The sequence below is a fragment of the Entelurus aequoreus genome, linkage group LG20, assembly GCF_033978785.1.
Source record: "Entelurus aequoreus isolate RoL-2023_Sb linkage group LG20, RoL_Eaeq_v1.1, whole genome shotgun sequence".
NCBI lineage: Eukaryota > Metazoa > Chordata > Actinopteri > Syngnathiformes > Syngnathidae > Entelurus > Entelurus aequoreus.
Window position 1 is genome coordinate 13,033,894 of NC_084750.1, and position 19,846 is coordinate 13,053,739.

General features: G+C 34.2%; 1 protein-coding gene across 1 annotated transcript in view; it reads right to left on the minus strand.

Annotated features, from left to right (window-relative positions):
- LOC133636396 (anillin-like) overlaps positions 1-19,846 on the minus strand; it is a 33,728-nt gene that overhangs the window by 850 nt on the left and 13,032 nt on the right. The window contains exons 5-9 of the mRNA XM_062030388.1: positions 15,090-15,315; positions 12,982-13,151; positions 12,812-12,886; positions 8,760-8,835; positions 4,356-4,621 (exon numbers count right to left, since the gene is read on the minus strand). Coding sequence (XP_061886372.1) covers positions 4,356-4,621; positions 8,760-8,835; positions 12,812-12,886; positions 12,982-13,151; positions 15,090-15,315 — 813 coding nt within the window. The remainder of the gene's footprint in view (positions 1-4,355; positions 4,622-8,759; positions 8,836-12,811; positions 12,887-12,981; positions 13,152-15,089; positions 15,316-19,846) is intronic.

The window sequence follows — 19,846 nt, forward strand, 5'->3', positions numbered from 1 at the left end:
AACACGACCGATAGTTTAGCGGAGAAACATCTTGAGGTTATTGCTTCAATGGAGAAAAGTGTACGACCTGAGTCGTCAAAAGTGTGGGAACACTTTACTTTAAAGACTTCAAAGAAGAGTGTTTCCTGCAAAATGGCACGGAAGTACAACATTGCTTCAGGAGCACCTGAAAAGGAAACATGTTGTAGCCATGGATGAAGGGAGGAACTCACAGTACGTAACTTTTTAAGTCCATAGTGGCAACAAGCATTCATGAGTTCAGCTTTTTTGTAAGTAACGTTAACGTTATGCCTTTGTTGCAACGCGGGGCTGATAATGTTTCTCTGGCACATTTGACTCCGTTTTGAGAGAGAAAACGCACGGTTACCAATTTCGAAATAAACGTAACGGACAGAAATATCTCAGGTTGGTTTCATAATGGATCAATGTAGCCAAGCCCGATAAAGCTATATAAATCTATTTAGATTTGAGTGACGCTTTAGTACAACTAAACGTTATGAAGGTGCTGGAATATTTCATGCTATTATTCAGAAGCAGCCTAAAATGAATCCTTTATTATTCACTAGGGATGATACTCGAAACCGGTTTTTCCCGGTTGTTCGATAAGAAAAGAACCGAGTCCTCGGACTCGAATCCCTCTTTAAAAACCGGTACCCGTTATCGAGACCACTATAGTAAAGAAAAAGAGTTGGTTCTATATTCGAACCCCTCGGAACGAATCCCGTCCCGACCAGAAATGCTCCGCGTGACATCACAAGAAATGGCGTCACGTAGCTCAGTCATTAGGCGCAGATAGCGAAAGCAGGAAAACAATGGACGGGAAAAAGCGCTCCAAGGTGTAATAAAGTTCAAAACAAAAGGTATAATCCAATGAATAACTTTACTGGGAGATTTGAGCAGACTACAAACACATGACGAACACTTTTACCACCAACCGGAAACATAGCAACGCACCTCCTTTACGGCAGCTGTCGCAACGTTCTTATAGGAACCGCAGCACATACATAAATGACATGATCTCCCTTTTTCAACTTTTGTTTTTCTTTCCTTGTAAACAAAACAAAATCACACTGTATATGTGTTGTCTGTCTAATTATAAATAATGCAGACGAGGCGTGTTGGCTGAGTTCTTGACGTTTACTTTCACGGGTGACGACATGCAACAACACTTTTCGGGGCTACCGCGCATGCTCGTCACTCCCGTTGCATGATGGGTAGTGTAGTTGTTATATTCCCTAGCTCATAACATCTTTCCCCCTATAAAGAAATAATGTTAACTCAATAGAGTGTATTTCTTAACTTTTCATTTTTTAGCATTGTAACCACATTTGCAAACAACTTTTGTCTTCATAGAATGTTCTTTCAATAAAGAAATAAAGTGCAAAAATGTCAAAGCATCATAACAAACAGTTATGTCAAATAGCAGCAGAAGTGCACTTTTTGGAGAGCTGTATTATTTCCAGTTTTGTGCCCAAGGGACTGATTTTATTTAACACTACATTATTATTTATACACCTATAGTGATCACAGAGACAGGTTGTTTTTGTGTTACTGTATATATTTGTTTCTCTGAAAAATCCCACTTAATATACTTTGGGTAACAACAGTCAATATTTATTTATTTTATTTGTTTAGGGGGGCAACAGTCAATATTTATTTATTTTTTAGATTAAATTGTTTTCTTGTATAATAAAAGTGAGCTTTTGTTAAACCAAATATTGTGTGTTTTTTCCATATACAACAACCTATCTGGACTCGATAAGAGAATCGATAAGGAATCGGTTCGATTAGAGGATTCGATAATAGACTCGAACTCGATAATTTCTTATCAAACATCATCCCTATTATTCACAACAGAAACGTGTACAGTATCTGATTCAGTTCTGATGAGTTACATTTCTGTGTTATTATTGGTGTATGCTGCATCCTCAATGTCCACAACATGGTGCCAGTATGCTGGTTTTTTTCAATAAAATACTGGAAAGGATAGAAATGTAGTTTGTCTCTTTTATCCGATTATCAATCGATTAATCGAAGTAATAATCGACAGATTAATCGATTATCAAATGAATCGTTAGTTGCAGCCCTAGTCAGGATGAAACTGCCCAAGACGTACAGTCAGATGTCCACAGCTTGAAGAGACTGACAGCCTTAGCTACAACCTGAAGAGGTACACAAGACAAGTAGTAAACACGACCTTCTCCAACAACCAAGCTAGAGTCTACTCTCAGTGGCAAGGTCGCAAGACCGGAACAGACCCACCCAAGTCTGAGACTGAGCATTACTGGGAGAAGGAGGAATCATCAGACACCAAAGCCCAATGGCTGGCACACTTAAAAGCCGAGCACAGCGAGCTCAGAGAGCAAGACCCAATAGTGGTAACAGAGGCAAGTGTCCATGATGAATAACTGGACAGCATCACGGCCCAACAAGCTAACTACACTCCATGAACAACTGGCAACTCCTATGAGCCAGCTGCTAACTCAAGGTTGGACAGTCATCAAAAAAAGACCACAAAAAGGGAACGGTAGCATCAAACGAGCCATCTATAACCTGCCTCAGCACCACATGGAAGCTCCTATCAGGCATCATAACAGCCAAACTGAGTCGGAAGATGAATCAATACATGAGTATATTGGCAATAACAAGACAGCCACTCGTTGACGCCTGAGACGCTAAGACTAGAAACTAGAGATGTCCAATAATGGCTTTTTTTGACGATATTCCGATATCGTCCAACTCTTAATTACCGATTCCGATATCAACCGATACCGATATATACAGTCGTGGAATTAACACATTATGATGCCTAATTTTGTTGTGATGCCCCGCTGGATGCATTAAACAATGTAACAAGGTTTTCCAAAATAAATCAACTCAAGTTATGGAAAAAAATGCCAACATGGCACTGCCATATTTATTATTGAAGTCACAAAGTGTATTATTTTTTTTAACATGCCTCAAAACAGCAGCTTGGAATTTGGGACATGCTCTCCCTGAGAGAGCATGAGGAGGTTGAGGTAGGCGGGGTTGGGGGGGGGGGCGTGGTTATGTAGGGGGTAGCGGGGGGTGTATATTGTAGCGTCCCGGAAGAGTTAGTGCTGCAAGGGGTTCTGGGTATTTGTTCTGTTATGTTTATGTTGTGTTACGGTGCGGATGTTCTCCCGAAATGTGTTTGTCATTCTTGTTTGGTGTGGGTTCACAGTGTGGCGCATATTTGTAACAGTGTTAAAGTTGTTTATACGGCTACCCTCAGTGTGACCTGTATGGCTGTTGACCAAGTATGCATTGCATTCACTCGTGTGTGTGAAAAGCCGTAGATATTATGTGATTGGGCCGGTTGGAGGGGGACTAGGTGGTATTTAAAAATTTTTTTTTTTTTTTTTTTTTACATAAATAAATACAATCATGTGTGCTTATGGACTGTATCCCTGCAGACTGTATTGATCTATATTGATATATAATGTATATATTGTGTTTTTTATGTTGATTTCATTTTTAAAAAATAAAAAATAAAAAAATTTAAAAAAAAATTTTTTTATTTCTTGTGCGGCCCGGTACCAATCGGTCCGGTGGTTGGGGACCACTGGTTTAAAATACAAATCCGCGATCCACAATAGAAAAAGGAGAACGTGTGGAATCCAATGAACCCTTGTACCTAAGTTACGGTCAGAGCGAAAAAAGATACGTCCTGCATTGCACTCTAATCCTTCACTCTCACTTTCCTCATCCACAAATCTTTCATCCTTGCTCAAATTAATGGGGTAATCGTCGCTTTCTCGGTCCGAATCTCTCTCGCTGCATTGTAAACAAAGGGAAAATGTGAGGAGTCCTTCCTCCGGTGACGTCACGCTACTTCCGGTATGGGCAAGGCTTTTTTTTTTTATCAGCGACCTTTATCGTCGTTGTTCTCTACTAAATCATTTCAGCAAAAATATGGCAATATCGCGAAATGATCAAGTATGACACATAGAATGGATCTGCTATCCCGGTTTGAATAAAAAAAAAATCATTTCAGTAGGCCTTTAAATAATCATACTCTAAATAAACTTTTTAAATGTCTAATCATGTGCCACCGCTGGTCTCTAGTCTGGCTGTCAGATGTCAAAGCTCTTGCAGACCTAACACCAGATCCTCAATGGAGGCAGACTATGGAAAGACTGAATTAAAACTGCATACTAACTTAAACATCTTCACGTTATTAATGTATTGTACATTTGATTCATTGTATATTTTGTAACATTTTAACACATACTCTGTATGCTCCCGTGGACAGGTGTTCAAAATGAGCATTTTCTTGCGGTAAATATGGTAACTGTTATGTCCAGATCAAATAAATAAGTAAAGATGCTTACTCTCATGCTCCTGTCCGGACTGTACACCGCGGCGACACTTTCTGCGAGCGGTGTGAGAAGCGACATGGAAGAGATATTCAAGGCATCTTCTTCCTCATCCTCCTCTTCGTCGTGAAGTCCGTCAAAAAGACGGTCGATCACTGCGGAGTGATCGACGTTCATCTCTATCTCCTTGCCTTCGTCCTCTTTGCTGCTTTCGTCCACCTCCTCCTCCAGTGGGATGCGTGTGGAGTTTGGGGTAGGTTCCAGCAATCCACAAGCTGCTACTGAAAAAACACACACAGATGTAGAAGTAGATCTATAAACATATACATCAGGGGACACCAACGCGGTGCCCGCGGGCACCAGGTAGCCCGTAAGGACCAGATGAGTAGCCCGCTGGCCTGTTCTAAAAATAGCTCAAATAGCAGCACTTACCAGTGAGCTGCCTCTATTTTTTAAATTTTATTTATTTACTAGCAAGCTGGTCTCGCTTTGCCTGACATTTTTAATTCTAAGAGAGACAAAACTCAAATAGAATTTGAAAATCCAAGAAAATATTTTAAAGACTTGGTCTTCACTTGTTTAAATAAATTCATTACTTTTTTTATTTTGCTTCTTATAACTTTCAGAAAGACAATTTTAGAGAAAAAATACCACCTTAAAAATGATTTTAGGATTTTTAAACACATATACCTTTTTACCTTTTAAATTCCTTCCTCTTCTTTCCTGACAATTTAAATCAATGTTCAAGTAAATTTATTTGTTTTATTGTAAAGAATAATAAATACATTTTAATTTAATTCTTCATTTTAGCTTCTGTTTTTTCGACGAAGAATATTTGTGAAATATTTCTTCAAACTTATTATGATTAAAATTCAAAAAAATTATTCTGGCAAATCTAGAAAATCTGTAGAATCAAATTTAAATCTTATTTGAAAGTCTTTTGAATTTCTTTTAAAAAATTTTGTTCTGGAAAATCTAGAAGAAATAATGATTTGTCTTTGTTAGAAATATAGCTCGGTCCAATTTGTTATATATTCTAACAAAGTGTAGATTGGATTTTAACCTATTTAAAACATGTCATCAAAATTCTAAAATGAATCTTAATCAGGAAAAATTACTAATGATGTTCCATAAATTATTTTTTTAATTTTTTCAAAAAGATTCGAATTAGCTAGTTTTTCTCTTCTTTTTTTCGGTTGAATTTTGAATTTTAAAGAGTTAAATTGAAGATGAACTGTGTTTCAAAATGTAATTATCATTTTTTTCGTGTTTTCTCCTCTTTTAAACTGTTCAATTAAGTGTAAATATCATTAATTATTAATAATAACAGAGTTAAAGGTAAATTAAGCAAAATTGGCTATTTCTGGCAATTTATTTAAGTGTGTATCAAACTGGTAGCCCTTCGCATTAATCACTACCCAAGAAGTAGCTCTTGCTTTCAAAAAGGTTGGTGACCCCTGATATACATGCTCACAACTTCATTGTTTACCAACCACTAAAATATTAGTCCAGTCTGGGGATGTAACGATATGAAAATGTCATGTCACATTTATTGTGACCAAATTTGATCACCGTTATGTTGAATGTGCTCAAAAACTATTTACACATACACTAAAATCTTTTAAGCAAGTTATTTTGTTTGAAACAACTAAAAAAAAAATACACTGTTAGAAAAGCCATTATTTTGCAAGGTTTGTGTTCCTTAATAGGGATGTCCGATAATATCGGCAGGCCGATATTATCGGCAAGATAAATGCGTTAAAATGTAATATCGGAAATTATCGGCATCGTTTTTTTTATTATCTGTATTGTTTTTTTTTTGTTTGTTTTTTATTAAATCAACATAAAAAACACAAGATACACTTACAATTAGTGCACCAACCCAAAAAACCTCCCTCCCCCCATTTCTTTCTGTTATCAATATTCTGGTTCCTACATTATATATCAATATATATCAATACAGTCTGCAAGGGATACAGTCCGTAAGCACACATGATTGTGCGTGCTGCTGCTCCACTAATAGTACTAACCTTTAACACTTAATTTTACTAATTTTCATTAATTACTAGTTTCTGTGTAACTGTTGTTTTACTTTCTTTTTTATTCAAGAAAATGTTTTTAATTTAGTTATCTTATTTTATTTTATTTTTTAAAAAGTACCTTATCTTCACCATACATGGTTGTCCAAATTAGGCATAATAATGTGTTAATTCCACGACTGCATATATCGGTTGATATCGGTATCGGTTGATATCGGTATCGGTAATTAAAGAGTTGGACAATATCGGAATATCGGATATCGGCAAAAAGCCATTATCGGACATCCCTATTCCTTATGCTTCACTGACCATGTAATACTCTTAATATTTCATCTTTTTAATGGCTGAACTTTTATTGTTTTAAAACTACAAGAACTACTGTAGCACTATAAGATGTACAGTACGGGCCAAAAGTTTGGACACACAACTTTCTTTCTTCAATAAGTTTGTTAGAATAATTTTATCCAAGTTATCACAAAAACTTTTTGTTTCAATGAGTTCCCAGCGAGAAGCAAAAACATGTCTTTGAACCTACCAAGAAGAAGGCTTGTAAAACTCCACTGTGTAGGGGGGAAGCAACATGAAGGTGTTCTGTTTTCTTTCATGTATTGTAATCAACAGAAAGATATTGTTTTGACCCAAGGACTACAAAGCGGAGAGAAGGCAGGATCTGCCCAAGTTCCAGACACCGCTTTTTTAAAACTCTTTTACGAACCTCTTTTTTGAACTGTTTTACAACCTTTTCTGTGAAGTGTTTACGACCTTTTCTTTTGAACTGTTCTGTAACCAAAGGCAACGCTGTTTATGACCCACGTCCCTTTGGAAGCAGCTGTTGCCATGTGGTCAGGGAAAGTCCAAATAAAAGGAGGAGGCGTACAATCTTTCGCCAGAGCGTGCTGGAGACTGTGCAAGAGTACAGACCAGACGTTTCTCCTCAAATTGAGCCAAATTTAATTCTGTCTCCGTTTTGATTCTTTGCTTCTTGTCCTGTTTAATAGATGTCATCAGTGTTTGAACCTGACAAGTTTCCTTTTTTTTTTCCATGACTGTTTACATCAGAAGTCCCCAAACTACATCCCTCGGGAAGTCCCAAGTTAAAAAAAAATAAAAATAATAATTATATATATATATATACATATATATATATATATATTAGGGCTGCAACAACTAATCGATTAAATCGATTAAAATCGATTATAAAAATAGTTGCCGATTAATTTAGTCATCGATTCGTTGGATCTATGCTATGCGCATGCGCAGAGGCTTTTTGGAAAAGAAAAACTTTTTTTTTTTTAAATTTTTAAAAATTTTATTTAAAATAAACCTTTATTTATAAACTGCAACATGTACAAACAGCTGAGAAACAATCAAAATAAGTATGGTGCCAGTATGCTGTTTTTTTCCAATAAAATACTGGAAAGGATAGAAAGGTAGTTTGTCTCTTTTATCCGATTATTAATCGATTAATCGAAGTAATAATCGACAGATTAATCGATTATCAAATTAATCGTTAGTTGCAGCCCTAATATATATATATTTTTTAAATTATTGTTATTTTTAAATCTATCCTTTCTAATCCATTTTCGACTGCTTGTTACTCTCGGTGTTAACCCAATGCGGGCCCCCTAGTCAAAAAGTTTGGGGACCCCTGATTTACATTGTAGATTGTCACGTGAAAACTATGAATGAACACATGTGGAGTTATGTACGGTACTGTTTTTTTTTCATTTAGAGAAAAATGCTGTAAAAAACACAGTAAATGTCAAAAATGTGAATACTATTATTACACAATTTTTTAATGCATTTTATTAGTATATTTTTTAAATTAAATGTTAAAAAAATAGGGTAAGTTGCAATAATTTTACCTCAAATTTTTTTAACAAAAAAAAGGTGAAAAAACTGAAAACATGTTTTATATTCTCGTTTCTTCAAAATAGCCACCCTTTGCTCTTAATAATGCTTTGCACACTCTTGGCATTCTCTCCATGAGCTTCAAGTGAAGTGAAAACCATTTCTTGAAGCTCATCTAGAGAATGCAAAGAGTGTGCAAAACAGTGATCAGAGCAAAGGGTGGCTATTTTGAAGAAACTAGAATACAAAACATGTTTTCAGTTATTTCCCCTGTTTTTGTTAAGATTCTCTGGAAACCGGTACTTTTCAGCAAACAGAGTATAGTACAGTTTTTGATTCATTAGTACTGCGATACTATACTAGTACACAGTATACCGTACAACCCTATAATATACATGTACTGTAGGTACATATAATTCATGTTTACACTCAGAAAAAGATATGTTCATTCATAGTGTAAATTGTGTAAATATGTGTAATGTTCATTTATATGGGAAAAGATGTAAATGTTTATTCATAAACCCAATACCTGGCGAGATGATCTCAGTGCAATGTGGTTTTGGTTGAACTTTTGGCTCACAAGCGTCCCTCTCCTCTGCTTTGCCCTAAATAGAGCAAGAGATATTACAGCAGTTGATCAACATAAACAGATTTATAGATGTATTTTTTTAAAGATGCGTGTATATTTAGCAACATTTTATATATAAAATATGTTCGAGTAGAGTTAGAGGCCAATTGGCGTCTTTTTTTCTCCACGAGAAAAGGAAAGGAAGTTCAATCTGGAAGATTGTTATGGAACTAAAAATATAAATAGAAAAGCATAAGCAGGACTTGCCTGAGTCTGTCAGCTTTAAGCAACAATGTTTACTTTTCAATAAGTCATCAGTTGTAGAAGAGGAGCCTGCTAGCTGAATGCTGGAAATGTTCTACTTCTACTAGGTTGACAAGAACAATGGAGCCTTTTCATTCAATTCTACTCCTTCTAAATAGAAATATGATCATTTTGGAGCACAAATATGATCATTGTGGATAATATCTGATGATATTTTTGAAGATTATATCTTCACAGCAGAAATATTATATTTTTGAAGATTATATCTTCACAGCAGAAATATGATATTTTTGGAGATTATATGATATAATTTCCAAAAATATCATATTACTGCTGTGAAGATATAATCTATATCAGGGGTCACCAACCTTTTTGAAAGCAAGAGCTACTTCTTGGGTAGTGATTAATGCGAAGGGCTACCAGTTTGATACACACTTAAATAAATTGCCAGAAATAGCCAATTTGCTCAATTTACCTTTAACTCTATGTTATTATTAATAATTAATGATATTCACACTTAATTGAACGGTTTAAAAGAGGAGAAAACACGAAAAAAAATGACAATTCAATTTTGAAACATAGTTTATCTTCAATTTCGACTCTTTAAAATTCAAAATTCAACTGAAAAAAAGAAGAGAAAAACTAGCTAATTTGAATCTTTTTGAAAAAATTAAAAAAATAATTTATGGAACGAACATCATTAGTAATTTTTCCTGATTAAGATTAATTTTAGAATTTTGATGACATGTTTTAAATAGGTTAAAATCCAATCTACACTTTGTTAGAATATATAACAAATTGGACCAAGCTATATTTCTAACAAAGACAAATCATTATTTCTTCTAGATTTTCCAGAACAAAAATTTAAAAAAAAATTCAAAAGACTTTGAAGTAAGATTCAAATTTGATTCTACAGATTTTCTAGATTTGCCAGAATAATTTCTTTTAATTTTAATCATAATAAGTTTGAAGAAATATTTCAGAAATATTCTTTGTTGAAAAAACAGAAGCTAAAATGAAGAATTAAATCAAAATGTATCTATTATTCTTTACAATAAACATTTTTTTTACTTGAACATTGATTTAAATTGTCAGGAAAGAAGAGGAAGGAATTTAAAAGGTAAAAAGGTATATGTGTTTAAAAATCCTAAAATCATTTTTAAGGTTGTATTTTTTTCTCTAAAATTGTCTTTCTGAAAGTTATAAGAAGCAAAGTAAAAAAATTAATGAATTTATTTAAACAAGTGAAGACCAAGTCTTTAAAATATTTTCTTGGATTTTCAAATTCTATTTGAGTTTTGTCTCTCCTAGAATTAAAAATGTCGAGCAAAGCGAGACCAGCTTGCTAGTAAATAAATAAAATTAAAAAAATAGAGGCAGCTCACTGGTAAGTGCTGCTATTTGAGCTATTTTTAGAACAGGCCAGCGGGCTACTCATCTGGTCCTTACGGGCTACCTGGTGCCCGCGGGCACCGCGTTGGTGACCCCTGATCTATATCTTCAGAAATCTGATAATTTGGGATATTATTTTACTGTAGAAATATGATCATTTTAGATATCTTTACAGCAGAAATATAATGATTGTGAATATAATCTTCACAGCAGAAACATGATCATTTTGAACATTATTTTCACAGCAGAAATATGATCATTTGGGATATTATTTTTACGGTAGGAATATGATCATTTTGGATATTATATTTACAGCAGAAATATAATTATTTTGGATATCTTTACAGTGGAAATATGATCATTTTGGATATGTTTACAGTAGAAATATGACCATTCTGGATATTATCTTCACAGCATAAACATGATAATTCTGGAAAAAAAATTTACAGTAGAAAAATGATTATTTTAGATATCTTTACAGCAGAAATGATAATTCTGGATATAATTCTACAGTAGAAAAATTATCATTTGGGATATTTTTACAGTAGAAATATGATCATTTTGGATATTATGTTTACAGTAGAAATATGATCATTCTGGATATTATCTTCACAGCAGAAATATGATCATTTTGGATATTTTGGATACCGACAGCCATCAGACTGTATAATGCATATGTTCCTTGACTGCACTTAAATGTAGAATATATGTAGAATATATTTATATTATTCATATATTATATATATAATATATTATATATATATATTATATATTATATCATTTATTATTATCATTGTATATTGTGAGCAAACTGTGGTGCTGAATTTCCCCCAGGGATCAATAATGTACTTTCTATTCTATTCTATGTTTACAGTAGAAATATGATCATTTTGGATATTATGTTTACAGTAGGAATATGATCATTTTGGATATTATCTTTACAGTAGAAATATGATCATTTTAGATATTAAGTTTACAGTAGGAATATGATCATTTTGGATATTATCTTTACAGTAGAAATATGATCATTTTGGATATCTTTACAGCAGAAACATGATCATTTTAGATATATTTACCGCAGAATTCTGATCATTGTGGATAATATCTTTACAGCAGAAACATGGTCGTTCTGGATATTATTTTACAGTAGAAATATGATCAATTTGGATATCTTTACAGCAGAAATATGATCATTGTGGATATAATTCTACAGTATAAATATGATCACTTGATATAATTTTTACAGTAGAAATATGATCATTTTGGATATTACTTTTGCAGTAGGAATATTATCATCTTGGATATTATTTTTTACAGTACTGTAGAAATGATCATTTTGGATATTTTTACAGTAGAAAAATTATCATTTTAGATATCTTTACAGCAGAAATTATAATTCCGGATATAATTCTACAGTAGAAATATGATCATTTGGGATATTTTTACAGTAGAAATATGATCATTTTGTATATTATGTTTACAGTAGAAATATGATCATTCTGGATATTATCTTCACAGCAGAAATATGATCATTTTAGATATTATGTTTACAGTAGGAATATGATCATTTTGGATATTATCTTTACCGTAGAAATATGATCATTTTGGATATTATCTTTACAGTAGAAATATGATCATTTTGGATATTATGTTTACAGTAGGAATATGATCATTTTGGATATTATCTTTACAGTAGAAATATGATCATTTTGGATATTATCTTTACAGCAGAAATATGATCATTTTAGATATAATTACCGCAGAATTATGATCATTGTGGATAATATCTTTACAGCAGAAACATGGTCGTTCTGGATATTATTTTACAGTAGAAATATAATCAATTTGGATATCTTTACAGCAGAAATATGATCATTGTGGATATAATTCTACAGTATAAATATGATCACTTGATATAATTTTTACAGTAGAAATATGATCATTTTGGATATTACTTTTGCAGTAGGAATATGATCATCTTGGATATTATTTTTTACAGCAGAAATGATCATTTTGGATATTTTTACAGTAGAAAAATGATCATTTTAGATATCTTTACAGCAGAAATTATAATTCCGGATATAATTCTACAGTAGAAATATGATCATTTGGGATATTTTTACAGTACAAATATGATAATTTTGTATATTATGTTTACAGTCGAAATATGATCATTCTGGATATTATCTTCACAGCAGAAATATGATCATTTTGGATATCTTCACAGCAGAAATATGATCATTTTGAACATGATCTTGCTAGGAGAAATATGATCATTTTGGAGAGGATATTTCCATGATAGTTTTGGAGATGTTGACAAAGGTGCTAGAAAAGGTCAACAAAGGTGATGAACCCACCTTGCTCTCTGCACTTTTCCACATATTGTTCCCTTGGACACGCGTGTGGATCTGAGCCAGTTCAGACTCCCGCTCCTTCAAAAGCAGAATATTTGGGTGAAATGGCTTTCATTGTGATAAAGAAGTGCAATATCAGGCAGGCCAGATTAACACCACTTTGCTTTGCACACCAGTTTTTGTTTCTGGACGAGATCAGCTGTTGTGGTTTTTGCTGACTGGGCGTTCCTGAGCCCGAGTCCACTCTTGGGGGTCGGCGTCTGGGAGGCGCCCCCTGCTGGAGAACACGGGTTGGTGCGGTCTTGGCATCGCTCTTCAAATCGTTCTAGGAAAGACTTCACACCTGAAGGGCCACAAAGGGTCAAATTGTACATTTACAAGTAAACATTTGTGTGTCTATTACAAACTTTACTACAAGTACTTTTCTACAAGCTACTGTCTGCAGTACAACCGATACCGATCACTTGTATTAACTGTAGATTGTTTGAATTATTTATGGTGAGTGCTATTGACAGCCTAACAATATTAACACAATATTTCATCTGGTACCTTATTCTCTTGTATTACATACAATTGTTTGAGCAAAACAAAGTCAATAGTACACAATAACTGAAGATGATTAAGAAAAACGGCTTCAAAAATGTGCCTCCTCAGTTCCCAAACCTTTACGGAGTGTTGTTAAAAGGAAAGGCCATGTAACACAGTGGTAAAAATGCCCCTGTGACAACTTTTTTGCAATGTGTTGCTGCCTAATTCTAAGTTAATGATTATTTGCCAAAAAAAATGAAGTTTCTCAGTGTGAACATGAAATATCTTGTCTTTGCAGTCTATTCAATTGAATATAAGTTGAAAAGGATTTGCAAATCATGTTATTTTGTTTTTATTTACTATTTACACAACGTGACAACTTCACTGATATTGGCTTTTGTAGATTGTTCAGATATAGTCTTAGACTTGGTCACATCTAGTTTCAGACTTGGATTGGTCAGATCTAGTCTTAGAATTAGATTTCCCAGATCTACTCTTAGACTTGGATTGGTCAGATATAGTTTTAGACTTAGATTGCTCAAATCTAGTTTTAGAATTAGATTGGTCATGTATAGTCTTAGACTTGTATTGGTCACATCTAGTTTCAGACTTGGATTGGCCAGATCTAGTCTTACATTTGGATTGGTCAGATGTAATTTTAGACTTCGATTGCTCAGATCTTGTCTTAAACTTCTGAATTTCCCCTCAGGGACCAATAAAGTAAACGATTGAACAATAGACTGAGATTGCTCAGATTTAGTTTTAGAATTAGATTGGTCAGATATAGATTTCTCAGATCTACTCTTAGACTTGGATTGGTCACAGTTTGTTCAGACTTGGATCGGTCAGAACTAGTCTTAGACTTAGATAGGTCAGATGTATTTTTTAGATTTAGATTGGTCACATCTAGTCTTAGACTTGGATTGGTCACATCTAGTCTTAGACTTGGATTGGTCACATCTAGTTTCAGACTTGAATTGGTCACATCTAGTCATATACTTAGATTGGTCAGATGTCATTTCAGACTAATTTGCTCAGATCTTGACTTAGACTTCTGAATTCCCCCTCAGGGACCAATAAAGTAAACGATTGAACGATAGACTGAGATTGCTCAAATCTAGTTTTAGATTTAAATTGGTCATATATAGCCTTAGACTTGGATTGGTCAGATATAGTCTTAGACTTGGATTGGTCAGATCTAGTCATATACTTAGATTGGTCAGATCTAGTCTTACATTTGGATTGGGCAGATGTCGTCTTAGACTTGGATTGCTCAGATCTTGTCTTAGACTTATGAATTTCCCCTCAGGGACCAATAAAGTAAACGATTGAACGATAGACTGAGATTGCTCAAATTTAGTTTTAGAATTAGATTGGTCAGATATAGTCTTAGACTTAGATTGCTCAGATGTAGTTTTAGAATTGTCAGATACAGTCTTAGATTTAGATTGGTAAACTGTATCATAGTTTCAGATTAATATTGTTCAGTCCTGACCAATCTAAGTCTATAATCATAAAGTGATTAAGTGTACTCGGATGAGAGGATAAACATAGTCTAAGACAAACAAAATAGTCCTGTTGTGATCAGTTGAAGGCCCTAAAAATACAATGATCAGATGAAAGAGAACGTCCATAGACTATACATGTAGTGCATTAATAATGTAGTTATGAATACAATGATCTGATGAAAGAAAACATCCATATACACTTCATGTAATGTATTAATAATAAATCATACAACATGATGACTTACCAGGAGCAGCAGACTTTGGCGTGTTGGCTTTAGCACATACTTGTAGTTTCTGAGGACTGCAGGCTAAAATGGAAGCTGTGGCCACAGGTGTGCTTTTCAAAGGGCTCGAAGACACTGATCTTGAAGATGGCGGCACAGTCTTGAGGGGGCTCGGCACTGGACGAGGGTCCACCTTCTGAGGGCTTGGACGAACCCCTTGGTTTGACTTTGTGAAGGAAGGTGAAAGCTGTTGATAGAACATCTTGTCAACGTCACCAACGGTCCTCATTGATCACACATTATTTCCAAAATCAACCGTATATCTTTTTAGGCCATCGATAAGACCAAACACAGCTTGAAATACTTCCTCTGGGATCAAATCAGTAATCGCAAACTAAAGATTTAAGATACAATTACTGTCTAATAAACAGCTATGTGGCATTGGCATGTTATCCAGCCTAATTCAAATAATGGAGTGTTTTATATTAGCTACACTAGAAAGAGCTTTTTATTGCACCTTTACTTTCCATATCCTGCCAACAATCCCTCAAATTGATTGATTTGAGAAAATGTCAGTACAACAAACTGTGTACAGTATATACACACCATACATACATACACTGTATACAATAATCAGTCCTTTCATGAATATTTAATGACGCGATCTCACCAATTTATGCAAATTCAACAAATCCCTGCATATTATGCTAACTTTGTCCACAACTTCCCCACATATTTTGGCTAATCAGTGTCATTTTTGCCAACACACCTGTGTCCTCACTTCCTAGTCGACGTGTATTTATCCTAAGAAGACTAAGAACATATTTTCAATTGCAATGCTGACTTAGCAAAGAGGCAGCATTTACATCAGGGGTGTCAAACTTGTTTTCATTGAGGGCCTTGTAACAGTAAATAATCAATAAATTTGCCAATAAATTTTATTATTTTACTTTTTTTTTAACATACAGTGTAAAACAAATCTGGGGATTTTACTACTAAAAAAACTAGCAGCTTAGTTGCCAGACTTTTACTGTAATATATATGGTGTGTTTTTTTTTTAATTATTATTATTTTACAACATATTACCGTATTTTTCGGAGTATAAGTCGCACCGGCCGAAAATGCATAATAAAGAAGGAAAAAAACATATATAAGTCGCACTGGAGTATAAGTCGCATTTTTTGGGGAAATGTATTTGATAAAAGCCAACACCAAGAATAGACATTTGAAAGGCAATTTAAAATGTCTAAAGAATAGTGAACAACAGGCTGAATAAGTGTACGTTATATGAGGCATAAATAACCAACTGGTATGTTAACGTAACATATTATGGTAAGAGTCATTCAAGTAACTATAACATATAGAACATGCTATACGTTTACCAAACAATCTGTCACTCCTAATCGCTAAATCCCATGAAATCTTATACGTCTAGTCTCTTACGTGAATGACATCAATAATATTATTGGATATTTTACGCTAATGTGTTAATCATTTCACACATAAGTCGCACCCCCGGCCAAATTATGGAAAAAAATGCGATTATAGTCCGAAAAATACGGTACTGTAAATAGAAAAAAAAAAATCTTTTATTTTGGCAACTCCGCTGTCAGTTTTTTACCATAATAAAACGTGGTACCTTTATTCAATTTACAGTAATACACCGTAAAAACATCAAACTTGGATTTTTACGGCGAAAAACCCCAAAACTGACAGCTTAGTTGACGGAATTTTACTGTAAAAAAACAAACCTTGGTTGTTTTTTTTCCAACTTACAGTAACATGCTGTAAAATCCTCTACATTTTACAGTAAAATCCATAGGTCACTTTTATAGTGTACAATTTGATGGATAACTTGCTTCGCTATCATAAGTTGAGCAGATATTTAAGTATTTATTTGAATTTTTCATTAAAAAGTTGGATCATTTCATATGTGTTGCAATATTGGAGACTTTTTTTTCATGTCAAAAATGGAGAAAAAAAATACCCTAATATTTTTAGTAAGAAAATAAGAAAGTAAATATGAGGTATTTTATTGACAAAAATTATTTCCAGGCTTTTGCGGGCCATATAAAATGAGGTGTAGGTCCAGGTCTGGCCCGCGAGCCTGGAGTTTGACACCTGTGATTTACATGTTAGTGTGATGATGATTTCTCATTTATCGACAAAAATGAGCGCTACAGATGGCTCTCAACAGTTCACAAATATTAACGTGCGGGGGTAAAAGTGTTGGAACATAAATGAATGTTTAAGATGGACAAACACTTTAAGTGTAAAACATACACGGAGAATGTCTGCAACATGTGGACGTCCGAGCAGACACTAAGTCCGTCATTGGTGGCGATTCTTTCTGTAAATATTAATATCAATTATTACTGTTACAGGTATTAGTTGTAATGAATTAAAACAGTACAGTAATTTAACAATAAGATTACTGCCATCTGGTGTCTACTTTTAAGGCTGTGTGCTATACAACAAGTACAACATCAATACGGTATTTGTTTTATTGTTGAAATCTTGTGATGTTTGCGTTTAAGGTTACAAGTAACCCTTAAAACTAGGGATGTCCGATAATGGCTTTTTGCCGATATCCAATATTCCGATATTGTCCAACTCTTTAATTACCGATACCGATATCAACCGATACCGATATATGCAGTCGTGGAATTAACACATTATTATGCCTAATTTGGACAACCAGGTATGGTGAAGATAAGGTACTTTTTAAAAAAAATAGTAAAATAAGATAAATAAATTAAAAACATTTTCTTGAATAAAAAAGAAAGTACAACAATATAAAAACAGTTACATAGAAACTAGTAATGAATGAAAATGAGTCAAATTAACTGTTAAAGGTTAGTACTATTAGTGGAGCAGCAGCACGCACAATCATGTGTGCTTACGGACTGTATCCCTTGCAGACTGTATTGATATATATTGATATATAATGTAGGAACCAGGGGCCATACTTATCAAGCTTCTTAGAGTGCCATTTTATACTTAAGTCCTGAGAATTTGCAAAATTTAGTCCTACTCTCAAACTTAAGAATAAAAGCTTTTTATCAACGTTCTTAAGTCTAAGAATCACTCCTACTCTCCACGATATTTAAGAGACCTTCAGAGGTGTCTTAAGTGGTTAGGAGTTGCCAGCAGGGGATGGCACTGAGGCGAGAGAGACGTATGCGAACATTCAGGGAGCGGAACGATGTTCTGGATTTGTTTGATGACGAGCAGCTGATCAAACGGTATCGTTTAGACAGAGCGGGTATTATTTTTTGTCACAGATTTAATACTTTTCGATTCCATGTTGATTCCTGCATGTGGCTGCAGTGGGCTAGTATATATAGAGCCACCCACACCAGTTTCAAATGAGTTGCCTAATTAATGAATTGGAAAGAAAATGTTATGACAGTAGCGTATGTGTGTGGCCGTGAGGTGAGTGACGTCAGTGAGTGTGTGGGCGATAGAAGAGAGGGAGCGGTAGCGTGAGTGCCGGTGGGGACTAGTTTGTTTTGTATTATTTTGTAGTTTATTGTCAAAATATACACTCCCATTGTCCACTTAAATATTTCCAAGATATTTCTTTATTCTTAGACAACGGATTCCCTCCGTGATTGGTCATTTCTATGGACACAGAAATGACGTCACCTAAAATTCCGTTTACGGCACATAGTAATGTCGTAATTCAGCTCTGAGTGTGACACTTAAGATTCAGTCCTACACTTCGCTGAAAGTGTGAGTAAGACGCTTGATAACTAACTTTTAAGTGCAGCTTTCAGCGAAGAATTTATTTACTCTTAAGTCAACTCTTAGCAGACTTCTTAGGAGTAATTCTGAGAAGCTTGATAAGTACGGCCCCAGAATATTAATAACAGAAAGAAACAACCCTTTTGTGTGAATGAGTGTAAATGGGGGAGGGAGGTTTTTTGGGTTGGTGCACTAATTGTAAGAGTATCTTGTGTTTTTTATGTTGATTTAATTAAAAAAAAAAAAAAAAAAAAAGATAAAAACGATACCGATAATAAAATAACCGATACGATAATTTCCGATATTACATTTTAACGCATATATCGGCCGATAATATCGGCAGGCCGATATTATCGGACATCTCTACTTAAAACATTGTTGATAAATTCATAAAATCACAAGTTCATGTTATTTTCAATGTAATTGAATAAAATAAGTCTCCAAACGTTGCAATTTTTGCAGCAACTTTCTGACAATTCTGCACAAATTCCCCCGAGGAAAAAAAAGCAGCAAAATCATAAAGGGACCGATTATATGTACTGTAATAATGTATATTGTAATATTTATTCTAAGTCTTCCTATGAATGCAGTGTTTCCCACACATTCATTTATTTGTGGCGGCCCGCCACGAAAGAATTAAGGCCGCCACAAAAAAAAAAAAAGTATTTTTTTTTTTTTTTTTGTGTGTCCTGTCAAGCTTCTCAGGCAAATCATATAGTTGATGTAGATGCCCGTATCGGCTGTTCACATTTACTTTACAAAAGAGAAGTGTAGGATCAAGATTTTTGGAGCTCTTTGTTCAGTGGATCAGATGTTTGATGAAGCTTTGTGTCTATCTACCACCACTACTGTTTTCTGTTTATTTGTTACTGACTGTGGCAGGACACCTCTGCCTCTGTTTCACTTTATGTTGCTGGTAAATAATATGGTTGTAGTAGTAGGCTAAAGTTAAATTATTTAGTATGCACTAATTACATTTTAGCTTTTATATTTTTATAAGATATATTTTTTGTAAGAACCACAATTAATAA